The sequence below is a fragment of the Amphibalanus amphitrite genome, unplaced genomic scaffold (assembly GCF_019059575.1).
Source record: "Amphibalanus amphitrite isolate SeventyFive unplaced genomic scaffold, NRLGWU_Aamphi_draft 000546F_arrow, whole genome shotgun sequence".
Taxonomy (NCBI): Eukaryota; Metazoa; Arthropoda; class Thecostraca; order Balanomorpha; family Balanidae; genus Amphibalanus; species Amphibalanus amphitrite.
The window spans coordinates 252083-271634 of NW_024882040.1; the positions used below are offsets into that span (position 1 = coordinate 252083).

A 19552-nucleotide genomic window follows, 5' to 3' on the forward strand; every position below is an offset into this window, starting at 1 on the left:
GGGCGTTTCGCCCCCTAAAATCTCGGAAATTTACCGGCCGATTTTCAAAATTCAAACGGCGTTCGATAGCCCCACCGGGGAACTACCTTGTAACCAAATTTCATTGAACTAGGTCCAACCGATGACGTCACAGGTCAGGTCAAGTGTCGGATTGTCACTGTTCACAGGCATTTCAAGAAATGTGTTGTGAAATCGAGTTAATTGGTAAGTTATTGAAAACCATCGATGGTACATTGTTCGTCAAACACATACTGTGTGCTACCTGAGGTCACTGATACCAGGTCAGGTCACAGAGGTCAGGTCGCTGGGGGTCACAATAACCCGGTTTACATAGCATTTTTGACGAGGCTCTAGCTCGTTAATTTGGCGATAATTTCGATGCAGTGGTCTTCAGATATTTAGAGGGGATCATTTTGTAAATTGTTAAGCACCATTGGCATCTTTTGCAACATCACGGACGGAGATATAGGCTTGCAACAAACCCTATGCAAACGCGTCTAATATGAAAGTGTCGTGTGATACATGTTTTATGGTCCATTTTACATGGCAAATGCGATTATGTGGGTCAGGCAGCCTTTGGGGCCAGCTTAGGTCACGTTTTGGTGAAGGTCAGGTTAAGGTTAGGTCAAATTAGGTCAAATTTCAAAGTTTATATTTTTGCATAAAATGGGTATCAATTCTATGCAGCTCGTCACGGGGAGTCTAATGGTGATCTTTGTTTTGCCCTACGTGGTCAAGAATTGCCAAAAATTGTGTTTGAGAATTTGATGTCATCATTTTTTGAAGTTTTTTTTGCTATAACTTGGCCAAAAAACGAGATATCGATCTGAAATTTCGTATATAGATAGTACCTAGACGGTAGGTACTATCACATATATTCCGGTTTTTCGAAACTCAAAAAAACTTTTTGGATTTTTTGGCTAATATATAAAAAAGTTTTTTTTATTTTTGGTGTCAAAACTAAAAAATTCAAAAATCCGAGATAGCAGTTTTGTAGCCCTGTCAATTCTACATATTTTATGTCCTGATCATTTTCAGTATCTTCAAAGCCGTAGGCCTGACAGCTCTTCTCGCGAAGGTTTTTTTTTCGGTCAAAAATGGCAGAACATGACGTCATTCTGACGTCATTTGCGGCCAACCTATCATAGCCTCTGGAAAAATGTTGGTCACAATGTGTAAAATTGATGCCCGGAGGGGTCCTGAAAGTTTGGTGGCGATATCTCCAGCCGTTTAGGAGATAACGACGGAAAAGGACAGGGGGCCTTTCCCCCTCCCCTACGGGGCGTGGGTTAACCCTCGCCCCGTTGGGGGGGGGGCCATTTTGGCCCCCCCCTGTGCTTTTTCCTGAATAGCAAGAAAACGGCGGCGCGCAGCGCCGCCAAATTTTCAGTACCTTCCCGGGCATCAATTTGACACCTTCATACCAAATTTCAAGTCTTAGGTCACCTTAGGTCAGGAGTTATTGAGGTCAAACTGAGGTCATGTTCGAGCAAAAATGAGCAAAAAAACATGCAATCTTGAAACGCTCACCAAATCTACAGTTATCAAGCAATTTCAAAGTTCTTTATATGGTCTAGTAGACAAAAAGCGGCGCTACAAAACTGCTATCTCGGATTTTCGAAATTTTGGGTTTTTGACAAAAAAAAATCAAAAAATGATGTTTTGAGAAAAACTAAAAAAAATCCAAACTTTTTCCGAATTTCGAAAAAAAACGGAATATATGTAATATTCCCTGCGCTCTTCTAAATACATACCAAATTTCAGATCGATATCTCGTTTTTTGGCCAAGTTATAGCGAAAAAACTGTTCAAAAATGATGACGTCAAATTTTTGAACTCAATTTTTAGCGATTCTAGACCACGTACGGCAAAACAAAGACCACCATTGAACTCCCCGTGACGAGCTGCATCGATTCGATACCCATTTTATGCAAAAATATTAACTTTGAAATTTGACCTAATTTGACCTGACCTTGACCTGACCTTGACCAAAACGTGACCTAAGCTGGCCCCAAAGGCTGCCTGACCCACATAATCGCATTTGTCATGTAAAATGGACCATAAAACATGTATCACACGACACTTTCATATTGTGACCCCCCCGTGACCTGACCTCTGTGACCTGACCTGGTATCAGTGACCTCAAATAGCAAAATATGTGTTTGAAGAACATTTCCCCATCGATGATTTTCAATGAAATGCATTTTACTCGATTTTACAACGCATTTCTTGAAATGCCTGTAAACGGTGAAAATTGGACCTTTGACCTGACCTGTGACGTCATCGGTTTGACCTAGGTCAATAAAATTGGGTCACAAGGTAGTTCCTTGATAGGGCTATCCAACATCGCTTGCCGCTTGTCGCTAGGTTGCGTGGTTCTCGAGATCTTAGGGGGGGGGGCAAAATGCCCCCCCCAACCGGGCGCGTTGCTCGGCAGAGCCCAACGGGGCGCGGGTTATTTAACGACATGTCGGAAGTCACTGACTTAGTTTTTAAACAATGTAATTTGTCAAAATGTAATGTCATTTCGCGACTTCAACAAAGTTGTCTCTACATTCATTGAAAGGTCTAGAAGGGATACAACCATGTGGCGCAAACAATGGAAACTGGAAAGCGGAACATCCGGCCGGGCAGATTATCATCAGACACTTCAGTTTTTTATAGGTAAGCTGCGGCTTTTCCAGTTTCACGTCGTGTCTCAGCCTTTGGTTAAGCTGGCTAAGCCACTAGGATGTCCACACTAGTGCCTGCTGCAGCTACCGCCTCCCATTGTTTAATTGGGTCTCAGGGTGCGATCCCCCACACCATACAAGACGAAGTTGTGACGCTGCCGGGTCGAGTCCCGCGGAACGAGATACGGAGTAGCTTGCGAATCAGCCGGACGTTCTTTTTTCAGACATTCCGTTACTGTTGTAGATTGTATATTGATATACACATTCTATTTTATTTCCTATTGTTTTTCAGCGTCTTTCACAATTACTAGTAGAGTTCCCAGCTGCTGCATGGACATCTTGGAGAGCGAGCGCTCCCGCAACACTGAACGCATTATCACCGAACCACGGTCCCCTTGTATACCCACGACGGTACGCTACCGAAGTGGACATCTGTTGAGCTGTTGCCGGGAGATGCAGAGAGCTATTTTTCAAATGAATGCGTCTTGTAGTTAACAATATAGACGCACAAATGCAGAGGCAATTTATACATCGAACACAATAGTAAAACACTTATCCACATCTGTCTGCAGTGCCGATTCATTTACCGAAATCATTATCGTGTTTGTGGCCAGGTAAAAACATCAATATCAACTAAACAATATTGATACATGTCTTCCGAAACCCCGAAACCCCCGCCTTGTTGCGCCTGTCGCCGGTCTGCTATGCGGTCCCGGGGGCCGGCGATCAGCTGGTGGCCACCGGGATGTCCACTCCGTCGTCGTCACCCTCCAGGAACAGGGCCGCCTCCTGAGCACGGTGCTGGCCGCGCCGCCGCGGCTGCTCCGACTTCTCCAGCTCGGCCAGCTGAGATCACGGCAACGAAATCAATATAGATAGCCAGCACCAAAACCAATATAGACTGAGACTGAGACCACAGCTAGCACCAGAATCAATACAGACCACCGAGACGAACACAGTGCTTGCACTATAATCAGGGTGGTCGTTCGGAGCTCGACGTGGGATGCTTTTATCGGCTTAGTATGTAACGTCGATCATGGTCGTAAAAACGGTCATCTCGCCCCTATTGTTTTATACCCAATAGTGACGTAATAGCTGGTGGTCAATAAACCACAAGTCAACGCCGTGAACAAAACACAAATGCACCCGGAAGTGCACTAGCCCACCTGTGGGACGCCTGACTTATCATCAGGTCAGTCCAGAGACAAAGAGACTGACGTCTCCCTGCGCCGTGAGCGGCAGACCGCCGATAGGACTGAACAGATCACAAGTCCACTCACCTGGAGACTGATATCCGACTGATCTGTGAGCGGCAGACCGCTGATGTGACTGAAGAGTTCCTCGGGACTGAGCGCCGCCACGCCCTTGCCACTGAAAAACTGAACAAAACCAGCCGTAAGTCCGACGACCAACGTGAGGCTATGCCATAATGACGATGGGTCAGACAGAGTGCCAACATACCATGGAGTAACGCTCAGACAGGCGGGCAATACATCAAAAGAGAAACGGCTAGATCGATGACCGACAGAACACAGTAAGACGGTTGGTCAAATGGCCAATAGTGTGCAGCGAAACTTCATACAGGCGGGCAGCAAAACACGATGAAACGTTCAGGCTTCACACGGCATTACGACTTTCAACGTACGAGCTTATCACAATGACAATGTCACGTCGCTCCATATTCCGTCATTAAATAGAACATTCCAAACTGAATGTATGTAATTAACATTACTAAGGTCGATTATGGCTTAGAAAAGCTCTTACGCTATTTCTGCCCGTGTGCGCGTTCTTCTGTCGGCTCATGTTAATTGCCTTATTAGTTTCCTGCCGAACCACTGAGGCTAAAACGATCCTCACTTAGATCCTTACTGACAGGCGGCTCTATAAGTTAATTAGCAGCATCGTCTCGCTACTCGTCCAGCGGCCTTACATTGGTGATGTTGACGCAGTCGCGGTAGAGGAACGTCAGCGCCTCCGGGTGGAACGGCTCCACGCTCTGGCTGACGTCGATGAACCAGCAGGCGCCGTCGTGGTACAGGATGTTATACTCGGACAAATCGGCGTGCACCAGATGACACTTCTCGTACATGGTCTGGGTCATCTGTCGGCGATGAAGCAGCACAAGTCAGGACGGGAGCCATTTAAACATCCAAGCGGTTAACTGCAAAACGCTGCTCACAGATACACAATGATAAAGAGAGTTGACTCTTGCAATTAACGATAACTCATCGTAAATAGGTGTATGAATAAACTTCTAAATTCTAGATTTTATTCACGATGCTTTTAAGAAGATAAGGTGGACATTGGCCGAGGATCTTGTCATCGGGAAACCACAGCGATCCCCTCACCCACCCACCCAGAAACCGTGCGATATACGCCATCGTCGGGTATGGGGGTAAACGGGTAAACTATACCCTTATGGCATTATTTGCGAATCTACATCGGCTGACGGAGAAATGAGGCTGCGTCACGTATGCACCCATCGCGAGTGACCGGCGCGGCCGCGGCTACAGGTTTGGCCAAAGTCACTGCTGACCCATTTCCGCGCGGCCGGGATGCGGTGTTACAGGTATGCGGCGACCACGGAGCTCGTCCGACCGCATGCCGGAAATCTGAGACCGGTGGGCTCTCTCTTTCCCAGTCGCCGCTCACTCTCACGTATTCCAGTGGAAAACGACGACGCCGGGCAACGTTTTTGCACCATTCGCGAAAAAACGGACAGGGGTGTTCAAATGTTACCAGCAGGTTGGGCGAGGTAGGCCATGACGAAACACCGCCATGGGCCTAAAAAAGACCCAGCGTCGCCCAAAGAAGCATTCGATACTTCCGTTACAGCATTGCCGTAATGGTCCAGCGGATTTAGCCACAAGTTAGTGACTTACTGAATGCTATGTCAGCCATTCAGCAATTATCAATCGCTGAAAGTTCCAATGCAATCGCCAATCACTGTGGCTATAAAAAACGTTTTGGTAAGAACACTTCGCGCGACCTAGTGACCTGATCCAATGTGATTCCGGTTCAAATTTCTTTCGTGGCCTTTTGAACTGAACCTATGTGATCCATGGACAAATTGCGAGTGCGAAAAAGATGCATGACAAGGATCATATGTCAAAATTAACAGTCTGTGAATGCACGCCGGTGTACAGAGGTACAATTGAACAGAAGTCAAGCCAATAGAACAGCAGAACACCATAAGCCATCTGGTATGGCTTCATTCCGTGAGCGGCCCGTGAGTCAGCTCGTGCTGCGTTAGTCAGGCCGTGGACCAGCCGGTTTACTGCGCAGTTGAGCAGCGTCGCGGCTCGGCACGTGCCTTTCGACCGGCACACATCCGACCTGTCAGCTCCGACTGAAGGCACTCCAACTCGGCTTAGCTGCCCTGCCTCCGTCGACCATCTGGGAAGTCGACTTACGTTATTGCCTGGGTTAAAATTCAGCCCTCGCCAAGTAGAAAGCGGAAACAAGCCTTTTGTGGCAGCACTCCTCGAGTTATTTTGGCTGTTTGGAACAGGCGCGTAACGCCGCGAAACTGATGCAATGGCTAGCTGATGCAATATCAATTGTGCAGTGTGCACCCATGTTCAATTTTTTATCCCAGGTCATCGAAGGTCAAGCCAACAGATTTAATAACCTCGGGACCTGCTGAGAGTGGGGGGTGGGGGGGGGGGGGGGCAAAGGAACCCCTATGATTTTTCGCAGATGACTCAAAACGGCTACGAATTTCGACTCGCCGTTTTCAGTACCTACCACTCCGGAAATCAATATCACAAAACTCCTGAAAAAAGTCCTAGGTCATCTCAGGTGATGAGTAATAGAGATCAAACTGAGGTCATGCTCGGCCATTTCTGGTCGAAAAAGCTGTTCGCGGAGAAAATCGTAGAAAATCAGACAATCACCGTAGAGACTAAAAAAAAAATGATCCGTGTGTACAAAAAAGCATGGCAAACAAATCTTGAAATGTCAAAATATAAAAATCTCAAGATCGTGAGACATTCTACCTCAAAATTTGGATTTGATATTTTTGAAAAGTCACTTTTAGGGCTGCGAAGTCGGAGTCTGAGTCGGAGTCGGAGTCGAAGTCGGCCGGAGTCGACAGTTGTGACCGGAGTCGGAGTCGGAGTCGATTTTGAAAACCCGAGCTGGAGTCTGAGTCGGAGTTACCGAAAATCCGTTGACTCCGCAGCCCTGCCAGGTCTGCGGAGTCGGAGTCGGGAGTTGGCGTCGGTCGGAGTCGACAGTTCTGCCCGGAGTCGGAGTCGGAGTTGATTTTGGAAAGCCGGAGTCGGAGTCGGAGTCGGAGTCGCTGAAAAATAAATCCATCGACTCCGCAGCCCTGCTTTTGCGTAATAAAATGTTTGCCATTGTAAACCGGTACAATTTTCATTGCCCATGTTATCCAAAGCCTGCTGCCTTTGTCCAACCGAATTCCGAATGGGACATGGGACAAAATCAGAAGTACAAAGGTCAGGGACAAAATCAGAAGTTCCGATTGGCACCACTAATACGTATGCGATGTAGCCGAACACTTCCAAGCATTTCTCCCTTACGGTGGTAGCTTGTCATCACTTCACTTCTCAACGAAAGAGTAGTAACGATATAACCTCTGCGATGCGGAAATAAAAAAATATTTGCAATGCAGCTCACAGGGAAAAAACTGTATGGACTCCCTTGGACAGAATGGTTATGTCTGAAGGATACTAATATTTAGGTTAGGTTCATGAGCAGTAAAAGTTCAAGTGTCTGACCGAAGGTCTGCGTGGAGAAGTCCTTGACACAGAGCGCTGCCAGCAGCCAGTGTGTATTGAGACCGCTGCAACCGTCACAGACCACCGTATGAACGCCGAGACCCAGGATCCCGGTGATAGAAGCTGCCACAGCGATCAGCTACATAAGCTCATTAAAACAACTCATAAATCACAGTTAGTTTTTTGTGTGTCAGATGATTTTGGAGATACAATGACACGAAACTACAAAGTTCGAGCCCAATCCCGTAACAACTCACCAATGAGGCACCCAGTAGCTCGGGCGTTATGTAGAACTGAACCAAACAGGGCGGCGGACCTCCCACTGGTCCAGAACACGTGTCGAGGCTGACGAGCGCGATGGTCATCGGAAGGGCGGCCGGCGGCCGACCCGTGGCCGGCAAGGCCGGCCGTGCCGTGCCGGGCCGTCAAACGGAACCGGGCCGCTGACCCGGCCGACCGGAAGGACAGGTGCCGGCCGGCCGGCCGGACACGGGCCGGGCCGGGCCGACCCAGTTGCAGCGCCGCCGGGCCGACCGGTCCGACCGGCCCGCCAGCGCGGTGACTACCTCCGGCGCGCCGCCGGGACCGACGCACACGGACGCCGCTCGCCCTGCCGACAGCATGGACTCCTCCCGCACTCTGGTGAGTGAACAGTGCCCCGCCGCCAGCTGTGTCCAGCACAGGCCCATCTCCACCGCTGCCGCTCCGGCCAAACTCAGTGCCTCTTCGTCTGTCGGCTTTGTGATACTCTTGTCGGACCGAGAGTTGTGTTTCAAACTCAAACGCTGCCATCCCTGGATCTCTTGCCGAAGTTTAGAGAAAATTACATGCACTGACGATCAGTGCCAGTGGAGCCAATGTCAAACCAAAGTATAATCGTAAGTTCCCTTCTTTCAGCGTAAATAAATGCGTCAATCTTTCTGGAAACGCTGCACTGCGGAACAAACCCTTTAGAACACTTGAGGAGCAAACGTTTCTTTTTCTTGTACAATAATCCCCATAGGCCTTGCTAGCCTCATAGGCAAGGCTGTGGCTGCCGTGTGCCCCGCGCACCAGGAGCTGGTGCGCTAGCCTGACAACTTCATGTTATACAAATCCCATACCAAAACTCCTACCCTTTCAGGCGAAGTGAATGAAGGCGAGAAGTTGCAGTCATAAGTGATAAACTCAGTGCCGAGAGTCTGCAGCGAGACTTGTGTGCGCATCTGAGCAGTGTCTGCTGCGGGACTTGTGTGCGCGTCTGACCAGTGTCTGTCTCCGCAGATGTACGCCGCCCTGCTACTGGCTGTGGCCGTCACCGTTTCGGCGGCGCCGCAGTTCTCCGGCGATGGTTTCGGAGGAGGCTTCCCTCCCAGGCCGGGCCGCCCAGGACCGCCGGTGTACTACGATGACGAGGAGGAGGACAGCTCCGAGGACGAGCTCACCTTCTTCCAGCGGCTGGTGCGGCCGTGGCGCTGGTTCGACCCCGTCTACAACTTCTTCGCCGGCAGCGGCAGCGACGACGAGGAGGAGGTCTACGACGAGGGCAACTTCCCCGGCCGCTTCCCGGGCCAGCAGGTGGCGCGGCTCGACCAGCGCCAGCCGGTCGGACCGCCGCCGCAGCGCTACGTCGCCCGGCCGGCCGCTCCTCTGGCGCGCTCTGACCCCGTCGAGTACCGGCCCGATCAGCGTGCCGCCGAGGCGCTGAGAGCCGAGCAGGAGCGGCCCAGCAGCCGCTAGTCGAAGCAGCGCGCCCGGCCAGTCGGCCGGACCGGCCGGGCCCCGGATCCCAGTCACGCGCGGCCGGTGCGGCCGCACCCGCCTCCACTCGGCCCCGCCGCCGAGCCCCAACGCCTCTCACTATTCGCCTATTTATTGTATTTATATGTGCATTCACCAAAGTGGAGGCATTTAACATCAGATTGTTAACGTTGTTGTCTCCTGTAGCGAATAGCTAACGATGCAAATATATGTGGAACATCGAACAGACTTTGCTGTGCAGTAAAGCGTAAGAGCAGAGGCCTCTTGCAAGTGAAATTACCTAGCCAGGTAGAATCTGCAAACTATTTTCGTAGTTTACTATTCTAAAATGGTAAATGTTTTTAAGCCAGCTCATAAGGCAAACTTGAAAACGAGTCTTTCAAGTAGTTGTCCGGCGCAGAAGAATGCAATAAAATCGAAATTTTCTTAGGTAGGTATTTTGGTGCAAGGTGCTTCTGGCGCGTCAAAAATTTCACTGACCCACTACGCCTTGGGTGACTTTATGCAAAAGTCAAAGCAAAAGCAAACATTAAAAAGGCATGTAAATGTTAAATCATGAATAGCTTTATCCCATTTTTAACTCGCAAGGATGGGATCGCCAATAAAAAAAATCGCAAGAAAATTTTCGCAGGCTTGATGGTTCTGAATAATGAAGTCATAGCTCGCGAAGTAGAAGAGCCAGGACGGCGAAAGAAAAACGGTGCGGATTTTCTTTTGACACTTCCCCTTCCGTGTTTAGGCAACATTTTTGGCTCGAGGTGAACAACGTGGTTAATATAGGATATGAAAATTTAACCCGTCATTGACTCGGAAAAGGGGCGTAAGACCTCCTGTCAATTCAAAAATAACCAATGGGTTAAAACTGCGATTGCCTTGAAATTTCCTGTAGCTTCTTCCACGCCAAAACTGATATTTTTGCCAAGTTCCATGGGAAAATTGATGAGCCATAGTAATATGAAGTCACCACCCACCCGTGTTAGCCAAAAAGTGAAAAAGCTTGAATCCGTGGAGAGCGCATTTTTTTTGGATTTGCACGCTAAAGCTACCACGGATGTCACATAGACTTTACATTACAATGTACATCCTATGATCCTATCACGATACAAAATATGACTTAAATTAAAAAGTATTTGTAAATCGCCTCTAAAAACATCGCATTTCCTAGAATAAAAACGGAATCAACATATTTCTGCCATGCAAGAGCAAAAACGATTAGGTATGTTCGGGTGACCTCTGGCTTGACGTAGTGATTCAGACCTAACGTAATCGTTTTTGCCTTTGTGCGACATTTATACATCAGTGATTCGTCAGTTTCCTAAATATAAAAAAGCCACCTCAAAAATTGACCCCCCCCCCCAGCCAAACATAATATTTTATTACCAAAAATATGCCAAATGCTGATGCCCTTTTACAGATGCCATTTGTTCAGAGTTACAGTATTGAGCATAGTGTATACAAATGAATAGAAACATTTTTTTTTACTTAGCTCACTCTCAACCTAATAGAGTTTTTTTTGGCATTTTGTTTGCTTGTTTTTGTTTTCATCTTTCACCTGGCCGACCAAAAATAATCACAAAAAAGAAACACGAGGAAGAGGAGTGCTACTGCTAAATATGTAGCTCTCACGGTTTACCGTTCATACCATGAACACCAAACCACGTCTGTCTTCGGCACCAGCCACGGGCGGAAGTAGGAGTAAAGAATGTCTCGAGTGTAATCAACACCGTCGCAGCTACGAACAACGACCAAGTCTTGGCGGAAAAGGGCGGAACGGTCACGGCTAGCGCCTCAAGCAGTTCATGCGAAGGGGCCGGAACCATGTGAACTCCGGCCAGTCCCCGGCTATGTTGATGTGGGCCCGCTAAACTTGAACGGCAGCACCCAAAGCGCGACACATGTAAATGCATTGTCCCGTAGGCGCCCACCGATAACGTCAGTTCCAGAACAATCATTGACCAGTGCCCAGACATTGAGGAATTATTGTAGGTGGAGGAACTATTTGACACCGACACGGCACGGGGCAAGTGCCGTGAGGGTCACCTACATGATACATCAAGAGTAGCCAATATCGTGGTAGAACAGATGGGGCTACCCGACAGCGAATAACCGTCCAAACCCAAAATTTCTTTCAATGTAATGGAAATAATCCTCATTCACATCCTGCTGTAAAATAGCCCATAAGATCTCAATGGATTTGCGATGGGCACTAGTTCCAAGCCTTAGCCCAGAAGGATAAGCGGTCCTCTCAGCATCACCTCTCATTTTTCTGAAGGTGGCGGCGGACTTGAAGATAGCGCGCTGACACGCATTAAGGCAGCGTAGCTTGAATCAGGCATCCATGCGCGTTCAGAAACCGAGCCCTCCTGTGTTGTCCGGTTGAGCGCCTCCAACCATTCGTTGGCAGGATGTTGTTTCGGTAATGCTCGTCACTGATAGTGGTTTTCTGTGACACCATCTACAGCTGGAACATCGCACAGCAGCTGAGCATGCTCCAGATATGGATCTTGGCCGGATGCTTGACGCTGGTGACGGCCGGTACGTTCGGGCTGCTGGCCGCCCACAAATGGCCGATTTGACGGTTCAGAGGATGATACAACTCGGACGGCGACCCATCCAACCAGATCACCTTACCCATGTCTTCCTTCGACCAGTGGACGCGCTCTGGCGTGAGGCCAAAGGTGGTGAACTGGTTGTTTTCCCGCCAGTTTCGTTGTCTTTTTCAATTCAAAGGGCAGCAGAACCAAGTTAAAGAGCGGGTAGCGGTGGATCATGATGTGGTACCTCTTACTAGTTATCTGCCTTGTTAAGAATACGAGTCAGTTTGCGGATTGATTGGTGCCGTTTCCTTGCCGCTATCTTGACAACTCTATTTACCACATGGCAAAGGGCGGTTTTTGCGGTAGCGGCCGGGCTGAGTCTGCCCTCGAATCCCAGCTTATAACGCCTCAGGCAGATGTGCAGCTGGCTGCTGCCGATGTCCAGCTGCTGATAGACCAGCTTCTGGCTCAAGCCGCCATGGATACCGCCATGACATCTGCCTACAATTTCGCTACGATAGTGGAGACAGTACTCCTTTCTCGCCACTGCCTTGGATGAAAACTATCAAATGAATCCGTCGGTGACTCGACCCTTACTCAGAGCAAGGTTCACCTCGCAAGGTCAGGTCACTGCTTAATTGAGAGCCCATTCCACAGGCACGCATTCATACAAAATATCCCCGCCTCCAACATCAGAAAAGAAACTGCGCTAACAAAAAAAGGTGAAAACAAAAATGAATGTCCGGATAATTTCGTTACACCCTGTATACCGAAAGAACAATTTACAAGGAAAACTTCAACGAATCACCAAGAAGATTCGCTGTTGTCTATCGCTATTGTTTATATAGCTGTTTATCCAAATCGCTTTAAGTTTCATCGGAATCGATAAATTGCGTCGAATACTGACTGTTTTCCAAACAAACGAATATTAGAACGGCAGAGCGATCCATTTTGCCCATACGCTGCAGGTTTTGATAAAATGCCTCACACTGGCGCCACCTATGCGGAGAATACTCGGTCGAGTGGACATTGCTAGTTCCATTGCAGCCTGGCAACGACGTTCTAACAGTGAGAAGTAAAACTATAAACAGGACAGCTCACCTCCATCGTTTGCCGGTATACCCGAGGACCACTTCCTCCAGCCCGGTACACCCAGGGGCGCTCCCCTCCAGCCCTGTGGGCCCGAGAGCGACTCACCTCCAGCACCTGCCGGTACGCCTGGCGCCACTGTTTCTCGCTGAGCAGGACGTCCTTGAGCTTGGGCGCCGGTCGCTGCCGATCTCCGATGAAAGACATGAGCAGCACGTGCTGTTTGAGCACCAGAGGCAGCGGACAGCGGATGCCCGCGTTGGTGAGCCGCTTCAGATTACACATCTCCTTCTCCGCCCATAGATGAACCATCTTACGCGGATTCTGAAACGAAAAAGCAGATATGTTAAAAAGTCGAGCATAGGGTATCGTAATAGCAGTATGACTCGGCAATGGTAAATTTACATCAAGCTCGTGTATCTAGAAATGAAGCATTACCTGCTTCGATATCTTGTCTTTGAAGCGTATGTCAGACTTGATGTACTTCTCTCTGGTTTTGAACTCGTTGAGAGTCGTCTTGAAAACCTTGATGGCACATTCGTCAGGAATCTCCACCTGGCGAATGTCTTCGGCTTCGTTCTCCATGCTGCCATGACATGAGAAAATAAGAGCACGAAATTAGTAGAATGTAATGGTAAGAAGGAAATGCTCTGAGAGGAACGAGTCAGCGAGACATTGCCATACTCAGTCTGATAACATATTTTCTTTTGGGTCAAATGCAAGTCGGGTCGAGTCAAACCAAGGAACGTTTTAGCAAGGCCTTTTTGTTTTCCTGACTAACTGGCCACCTGGGTCAAATCTACGGCGACACTGGGTCTGTCAGCTGTACGCTGAACGCTAATCGACCTTCACACCCTCATCTGATTTGAATGTGCCCATTTTGTTTGGTACGCTCGCCGCCGCGAGAGGGACAGGATGTTTTGACAAGGGAGACTGTCTCTACGTGGGGTAAGTGCTGCTGAGATGAACCTCTGTCAGCAGGCACAGACACTGCTCCCTGCTGAAATACAGCCACCCGAGGTGACCTAATCAACCACCAACGGGCACAACAAGAGACCCTGACCCATCTGGCTACCACGTCCGTGCAGAGACGGAGTACTAGATCGGACCCACAGCGTCAGCCGCACCTGCCACCCCAGGCGTGGAACACGGTGGCCTCCTTGCCGGTGCTGATGGCGCCGTTCACGTCCTCCAGCACGCCGCTGTTGACCATCTTCAGGATCATGAGGCGAGTGTGACGGTCCAGCGCTCCGGACGTCGACCGGTCCTCCTTGTCGTTCACGCGGTGACGCCGCTGTGCCACGTTGCGCGCGTGCTGACGGAGACCATTGAGAACCTGGCGGAGCACCAGAGGCGTGAGGGTCAGATCAGGACACATAGAGACGTGGTAAGACACAACCTGACTAAAGACCGAACAGATACAGTTATACAGACAGGACACGCAAAAGGGTATAAAGCGAGAAAACTGAGAAACCTCAGTCCTCAGTCGTATACAACAGTCCGTGACATGACATAAGAGATGTGACGAGTGGTATAAATAAGGATGGAGTGCGGCGATGACGTGACAGAAGGGCAAGGCCGACCTTTAAGTCGTCAATAACAGCATGCTCATTGCTCACCCCGTTGTTGATCTCCATGTCGAAGCTGCCTCCATCGCCGGTGCAGACTGAGGGCGGCAGATCCATTACCTTGCAGGCATTCTTACGACCGGCGATACGTCCATCGTGCTTGGTCACCATTTTGTCCTTGTGCATCGTGTAGCCACACCGGGGTATCTGCGGGTCCTCTCGCTCCCGGCTCTGGAAAATAAACCGTTAAGAACTGAGCGTCATATCAGTGACGCACCTGACGAAAGCACTGGACAGACAAAAGTTCGACCACAGCGGGGCGTCCACATGTTATCTAGGAACTAGGGAGCATGCTATTGCAGCATGACCAATGCTAATAAAGCATCCGTTGCATTTTGGAAAGGTGAATTTAGAGATAAATGCATTTTCTATAGTCTGTTCCATATCAAGCTTGCAGTCGGAGTTTCTTCGGCAGATCGCTCCGATCGCTCAAGAATTTGCGTCGTAAAATGTAAGAGCTGTATATACAGAAATCACGCACTGCTTTCAGCAGTGCGTGCTTCAGCAGTGCAAGCTTGCAGCACTTCGACTGCAAGCTTGAAACGGAACAGAGTATAGTTGTTTCTTTTTTGGCTGTGCTATATGAGCTGTGTTGAGCACACACTATTTTGAGCTTGCTAGCTGGATAAATAAGAACTTATGTAACACACAATAGGAAGCCCACCTCGAAAGAGTCCCAGTCGCGGCTGGCGTCGTAGTCGTCTGGGTAGTCCTGCTCCTCTTCATCGGGCTCCAGAACGGGGTACGAGTGCGACAGACGGTAGTTCCGGTAGCTGACACTCACTGCACAACACAAAATGGGAACGACATCGTCATCGGGTATAAAAGGGCAGCTCAGCTCTGTGCTCCTGGCCTGATACTCCCCCGTAGGTGCACCATTCCGTTATGTATGTGACGGTAGATAATACGCGTGCTCGAGGAACACTCGCGGCACAACGTGCATTCACGCAACAGGTGACCCATAACGTGCTTGACTTATGAGGGCACTCAGACTTGTACGTCTTTGTTTCGCGACATCCCACGATTCTGGCCCCTCGTGCGATACATTAAAAAAAAAAACAGTGCCCGTTGAACATTGTCGACACACTCTGTCACAAGTACCTATCCATTTCGAAAAAAATCGGACACTCTCTAACGACTGGTGTCTGAGCTGTCTGAACTCTGAGCTACCTTTAGAGCCACCGTTGGCCTTGCGCTCCTCGATTTGCAGCAGCGTATCCGACTCGCGGTCCAGCTGATCCTGCATCAGCTGCGCCAGCAGCAGGTCGCTGCTGACGTCCGACTGCTCGGCGGCGGTCAGTGGCTCCTCCGCGGCACACGCGCCGCCGACCGGCTCCCAGCCGCCGGCCGCGCGCGCCAGCTCGTCCTCCCTGCGGCCGGCAACAGGCAGGGGTACTCCGGAGGCCGACTCGCGGACTAACGTTCACGTGCCACTCACGATCACTAATCACAACAAACTAGCCACGACACAATTTGTAAGGTCAAAAAAAAAAAATGCAAAGGCAATTCAGAAATATGCAAACAAATAAATGACTAAATTACTGAATAGATTATTTACTGTGAGCCTTAATAGATGCTTGTTACTCATGTCATATCTGATGCACGGTTGAAGCAAAAATGTCTGGTAGACACTGCAAAAGTTTGCCAAGATACAGGGTGAAACTTTAAACCTTAAACAGATGTCGCAGAAGCCCTTTTGAGTTGACAATTTACCATGAATGCTATCTTTTATACCAGTTATAAATTTTGCATAGGCGAGCCAAGGGATAGGGATGCATTGCAGTTATTATGGCCCCAACACTTTTAGGCAGCCTGTTTGACCCATTGAAAAACAAATGCCATATGCTATTTCAAGTTTGAATGATTTGAATAGAAGGATTAAAAAGCTAGATTTCACACTAAGCAGGGTTTGCTCAAAGGCCTGACCTCCAAGTGCACAAGCCAGCCAGGAAAGTTTGGATAACCAAAAATTGTGATTAATAAGACCAGCCAAAGAGAAGGGCTTCTATAACTGCCTATATGATTGACTTTCTGATTCACACCTTGATACCAGGAACAGCTCTGTGTCAACCCAACTTTGGATACTGACTTCAAGGAGTATAATTATCTACCTTACTGAGCTAAATAATATACAAAATACCTTGACCTTGGCCCTACCACAAGTTTTATCCTTCTATCTCTTCTCAACATTTTACCAACCAATAGCTACCTTTACCATTAACAACCATTGAACACCCACATGCCATCCTGCTCCAGCTGTCCTCCTTCAATTGGGCAACAACTTATGCCACTGAATATTAGCCATCAGCCACAAGCTCTCTTCCCCTTCTGAAATGCAGACTTGATGTTTTGCTAGTGTATAGTTGGTGAATAGCAGTTTATTTTTTTCTGATCTGATCCTGCCTTTACATGTTTGTTCCATCTTGACTGACAATATTGTAAACATCACTTCAATGTTTGTGTTGCATGCTGATGTGTATCAGGAGCCTAGCTGACCAGCCTTAAGCCTATGCACCATAATGGCCAAGAATCTCTACCACAGCAGTCTTCAACAAAAAGTAAGTCTGGTTTGTCAGTACCACCAACTCACTTCTTTTGTAGATCCATAGCAAGCTGCTCTGACATGACATCATCCAGGGATGTCACAGCATGCTTCACAGACCCCCAGGCTGATAAAGAAGCCATCTAAAAGGGAAGACAATCAGGTTACTACATGTGATGGCACTGGTGAGTGTTGTTATGTAATTGTCATCCTGAGCATACAACTGACATTAGCGACTATCAAGTATCAATGTCATAAATTACTAAATAAAATGTAAAATATCCAGTCTTGCAACTAATGACAGTAGCACTTCATCCCTCACAGGGATACATATACTATAAAGGCTTTGAAATTACTCTGACATCCAAAAGGTGTAAAATAGAGCAGATATTCAGGTTTTCATACAGTTTATACAGCCATCAGATCATAACACCCTAGACAGAGATCAGATAGGAAAGATCACCAGGAAACTGGAAGTTAGTTAGGAACCACTAACCACACATCAATATTAGAGCTTAGCTTAGATACCTAAATCTACCAATACTTTTTTGGCTTATGCAATCTTTAACTCCCATATGCCATTTTCTAGGTGTTTGTTTACATGTCATAGTTATACATGAATCCTCCAGTAGATACAAATGGATTTTTCAATTATATTCAACTTTAATTCTTGTTCATACATTAGCCAGCACACCCAGTCTTCTGCATTCTCAATTCAAACTGGAACTCTGCATGATCTAATATAATTATGGAAAACACATTTAACAACCTAATAAGCTATGCTGAACATTTCATAGGACAAAACAAAAATACAAATACTTTTAGGTTTTGTAATTTGAAGTGTCTGTAAACTGTAACAACTCAAACTAGCAAATGGCCTAAGCACCTGCCTTTGATTAAAAGGGACCGTGTATATCACACCACGGTGAGATTTACACAATACCGGCCATTTGTGTAAATCACACCCACCCCGGTGTGATATACACAAAATCTACTACGTAGTGTAAATCACACCCGGGTGAGGAATACACAGAGAGGGCAGCTGTGTGTATATCTAACCACGATGTGACGTCATAGCAACGCTGAACGTCCATTGGTCAGAGCAGTGACTCTGCTCGCCCATTGGTCAGATCAGACTAAGCACTACGAATATTCCGGCGGGATTCCGGGCGTCCTCTCTCTCGGAATCAGCTGACCGCCTGGCCTAGTGGTGAAGGTGCTTGCACCATGATACGAATGTTGCGGGTTCGAGTCCCGTCGGCGCGGGCGCTTTTTCCCGCATTTTCGCTTTTCCTTGGTAGCGGTGGGTTCGCTGCCGACCGACAAGTTTAAAAGCACCAATACAATATGGAAAGCGACGTCTGAATGCTCGTGGCGAAGCGGTGCAGTGCCGAAGGCAATGCCTTAGGAGAGATTACAGGCAATGGTAAGTCAAATATTTTTAGGTTAAGTGGTTGTGTATCTGGCTTCAGGCCGAAGGCCTGAAGCCTGATGCACAACCACTTAACCTTAAAATATTTGACTTACCATTGCTTGCAATCTCTTCATGCGAGTAACTTCTTCCTCATCCACGGGTAGGCAAAAATCAGTAGGTCAGGTTAGGTTAGGTTAGGTTAGGTTAGGTTAGGTTAGGTTAGGTTAGGTCAGGTCAGGTCTAAGGTTTGGTTAAGTGTCTTGTTACCGTGCCTACTGTGTAAATCTCACCCAGGTGCTGCGTGGTTTGACACCCAGGTGTGATTTACCCACTACCGAGCACACAGTGTATATCACACCCTGGTGAGATTTACACATTGGCTAGGCCTACTGTGTAAATCACACCCAGGTGCTGCGTGGTTTGACACCCAGGTGTGACTTACACACTAGGAGCACATTGTGTATATCACACCACGGTGTGATTTACGCATTTGCCGGGCCTACTGTGTAAATCACACCCAGGTGCTGCGTGGTCTGACACCCGGGTGTGATTTACACACTAGGAGCACATTGTGTATATCACACCCCGGTGTGATTTACGCATTGCCGGCCCACTGTGTAAATCACACTCCGCGTGGTGTGATATACACAGGAGTAGTGTATTGTGTAAATCACACCCGGGTGAGGTTTACACTACAGTGCGATGCATTATGTAAATCTCACCGTGGTGTGATATACACGCGTCCTTGAATCAAACCCAGCTTGAGCTCATCATTAAATACCAACCCACCTACGTTATTTGCGTCCCTGTTTACTTCCTGAAACTGCTCCAAAATCTGAAGATATCCTCCACCTTTCAACGACGAAAGACAACTACACACTTGACTACACACATCAACCCCAATCCAACCACGGCAATCCCACTGATCCACTTCAACTTGGCTAATCGCCCACGTTGACGCAAATCATTCCATAACATTTCGCAATAGATATGGCAGCCTGGCCCTAGTATCAATAAATAGCCTACTAAATACTAGAAATGTTGTACTTCAGATTGTGTGCTATTAACGTAAATATGACTTATGCATTTCATTTTTGTTCATTTTGACTTCAAAATATCAGTTTCTTCCTCACCTTTAAGATCTAGGCCGAATCCAAGCAATGTCTATGACTTAGCGACTGCCCGT

At 48.1% G+C, this 19552-nt stretch overlaps 1 protein-coding gene across 1 annotated transcript; it reads right to left on the minus strand.

The window, feature by feature from the left end:
- Positions 1 to 2909: 2909 nt before the first annotated feature.
- Positions 2910 to 19102, minus strand: LOC122393650 (serine/threonine-protein kinase RIO3-like). Its single transcript, XM_043389869.1, has 12 exons — positions 19089 to 19102; positions 18884 to 18890; positions 17001 to 17095; positions 15581 to 15780; positions 15075 to 15193; positions 14402 to 14581; positions 13910 to 14118; positions 13221 to 13368; positions 12891 to 13106; positions 4602 to 4772; positions 3952 to 4050; positions 2910 to 3517 (listed from the first exon to the last, which is right to left on the minus strand). Exons 3-12 carry the CDS (start codon positions 17093 to 17095, stop codon positions 3398 to 3400), a joined length of 1557 nt encoding a protein of 518 aa, XP_043245804.1. The 5' UTR covers positions 18884 to 18890; positions 19089 to 19102; the 3' UTR covers positions 2910 to 3397.
- Positions 19103 to 19552: the final 450 nt, after the last annotated feature.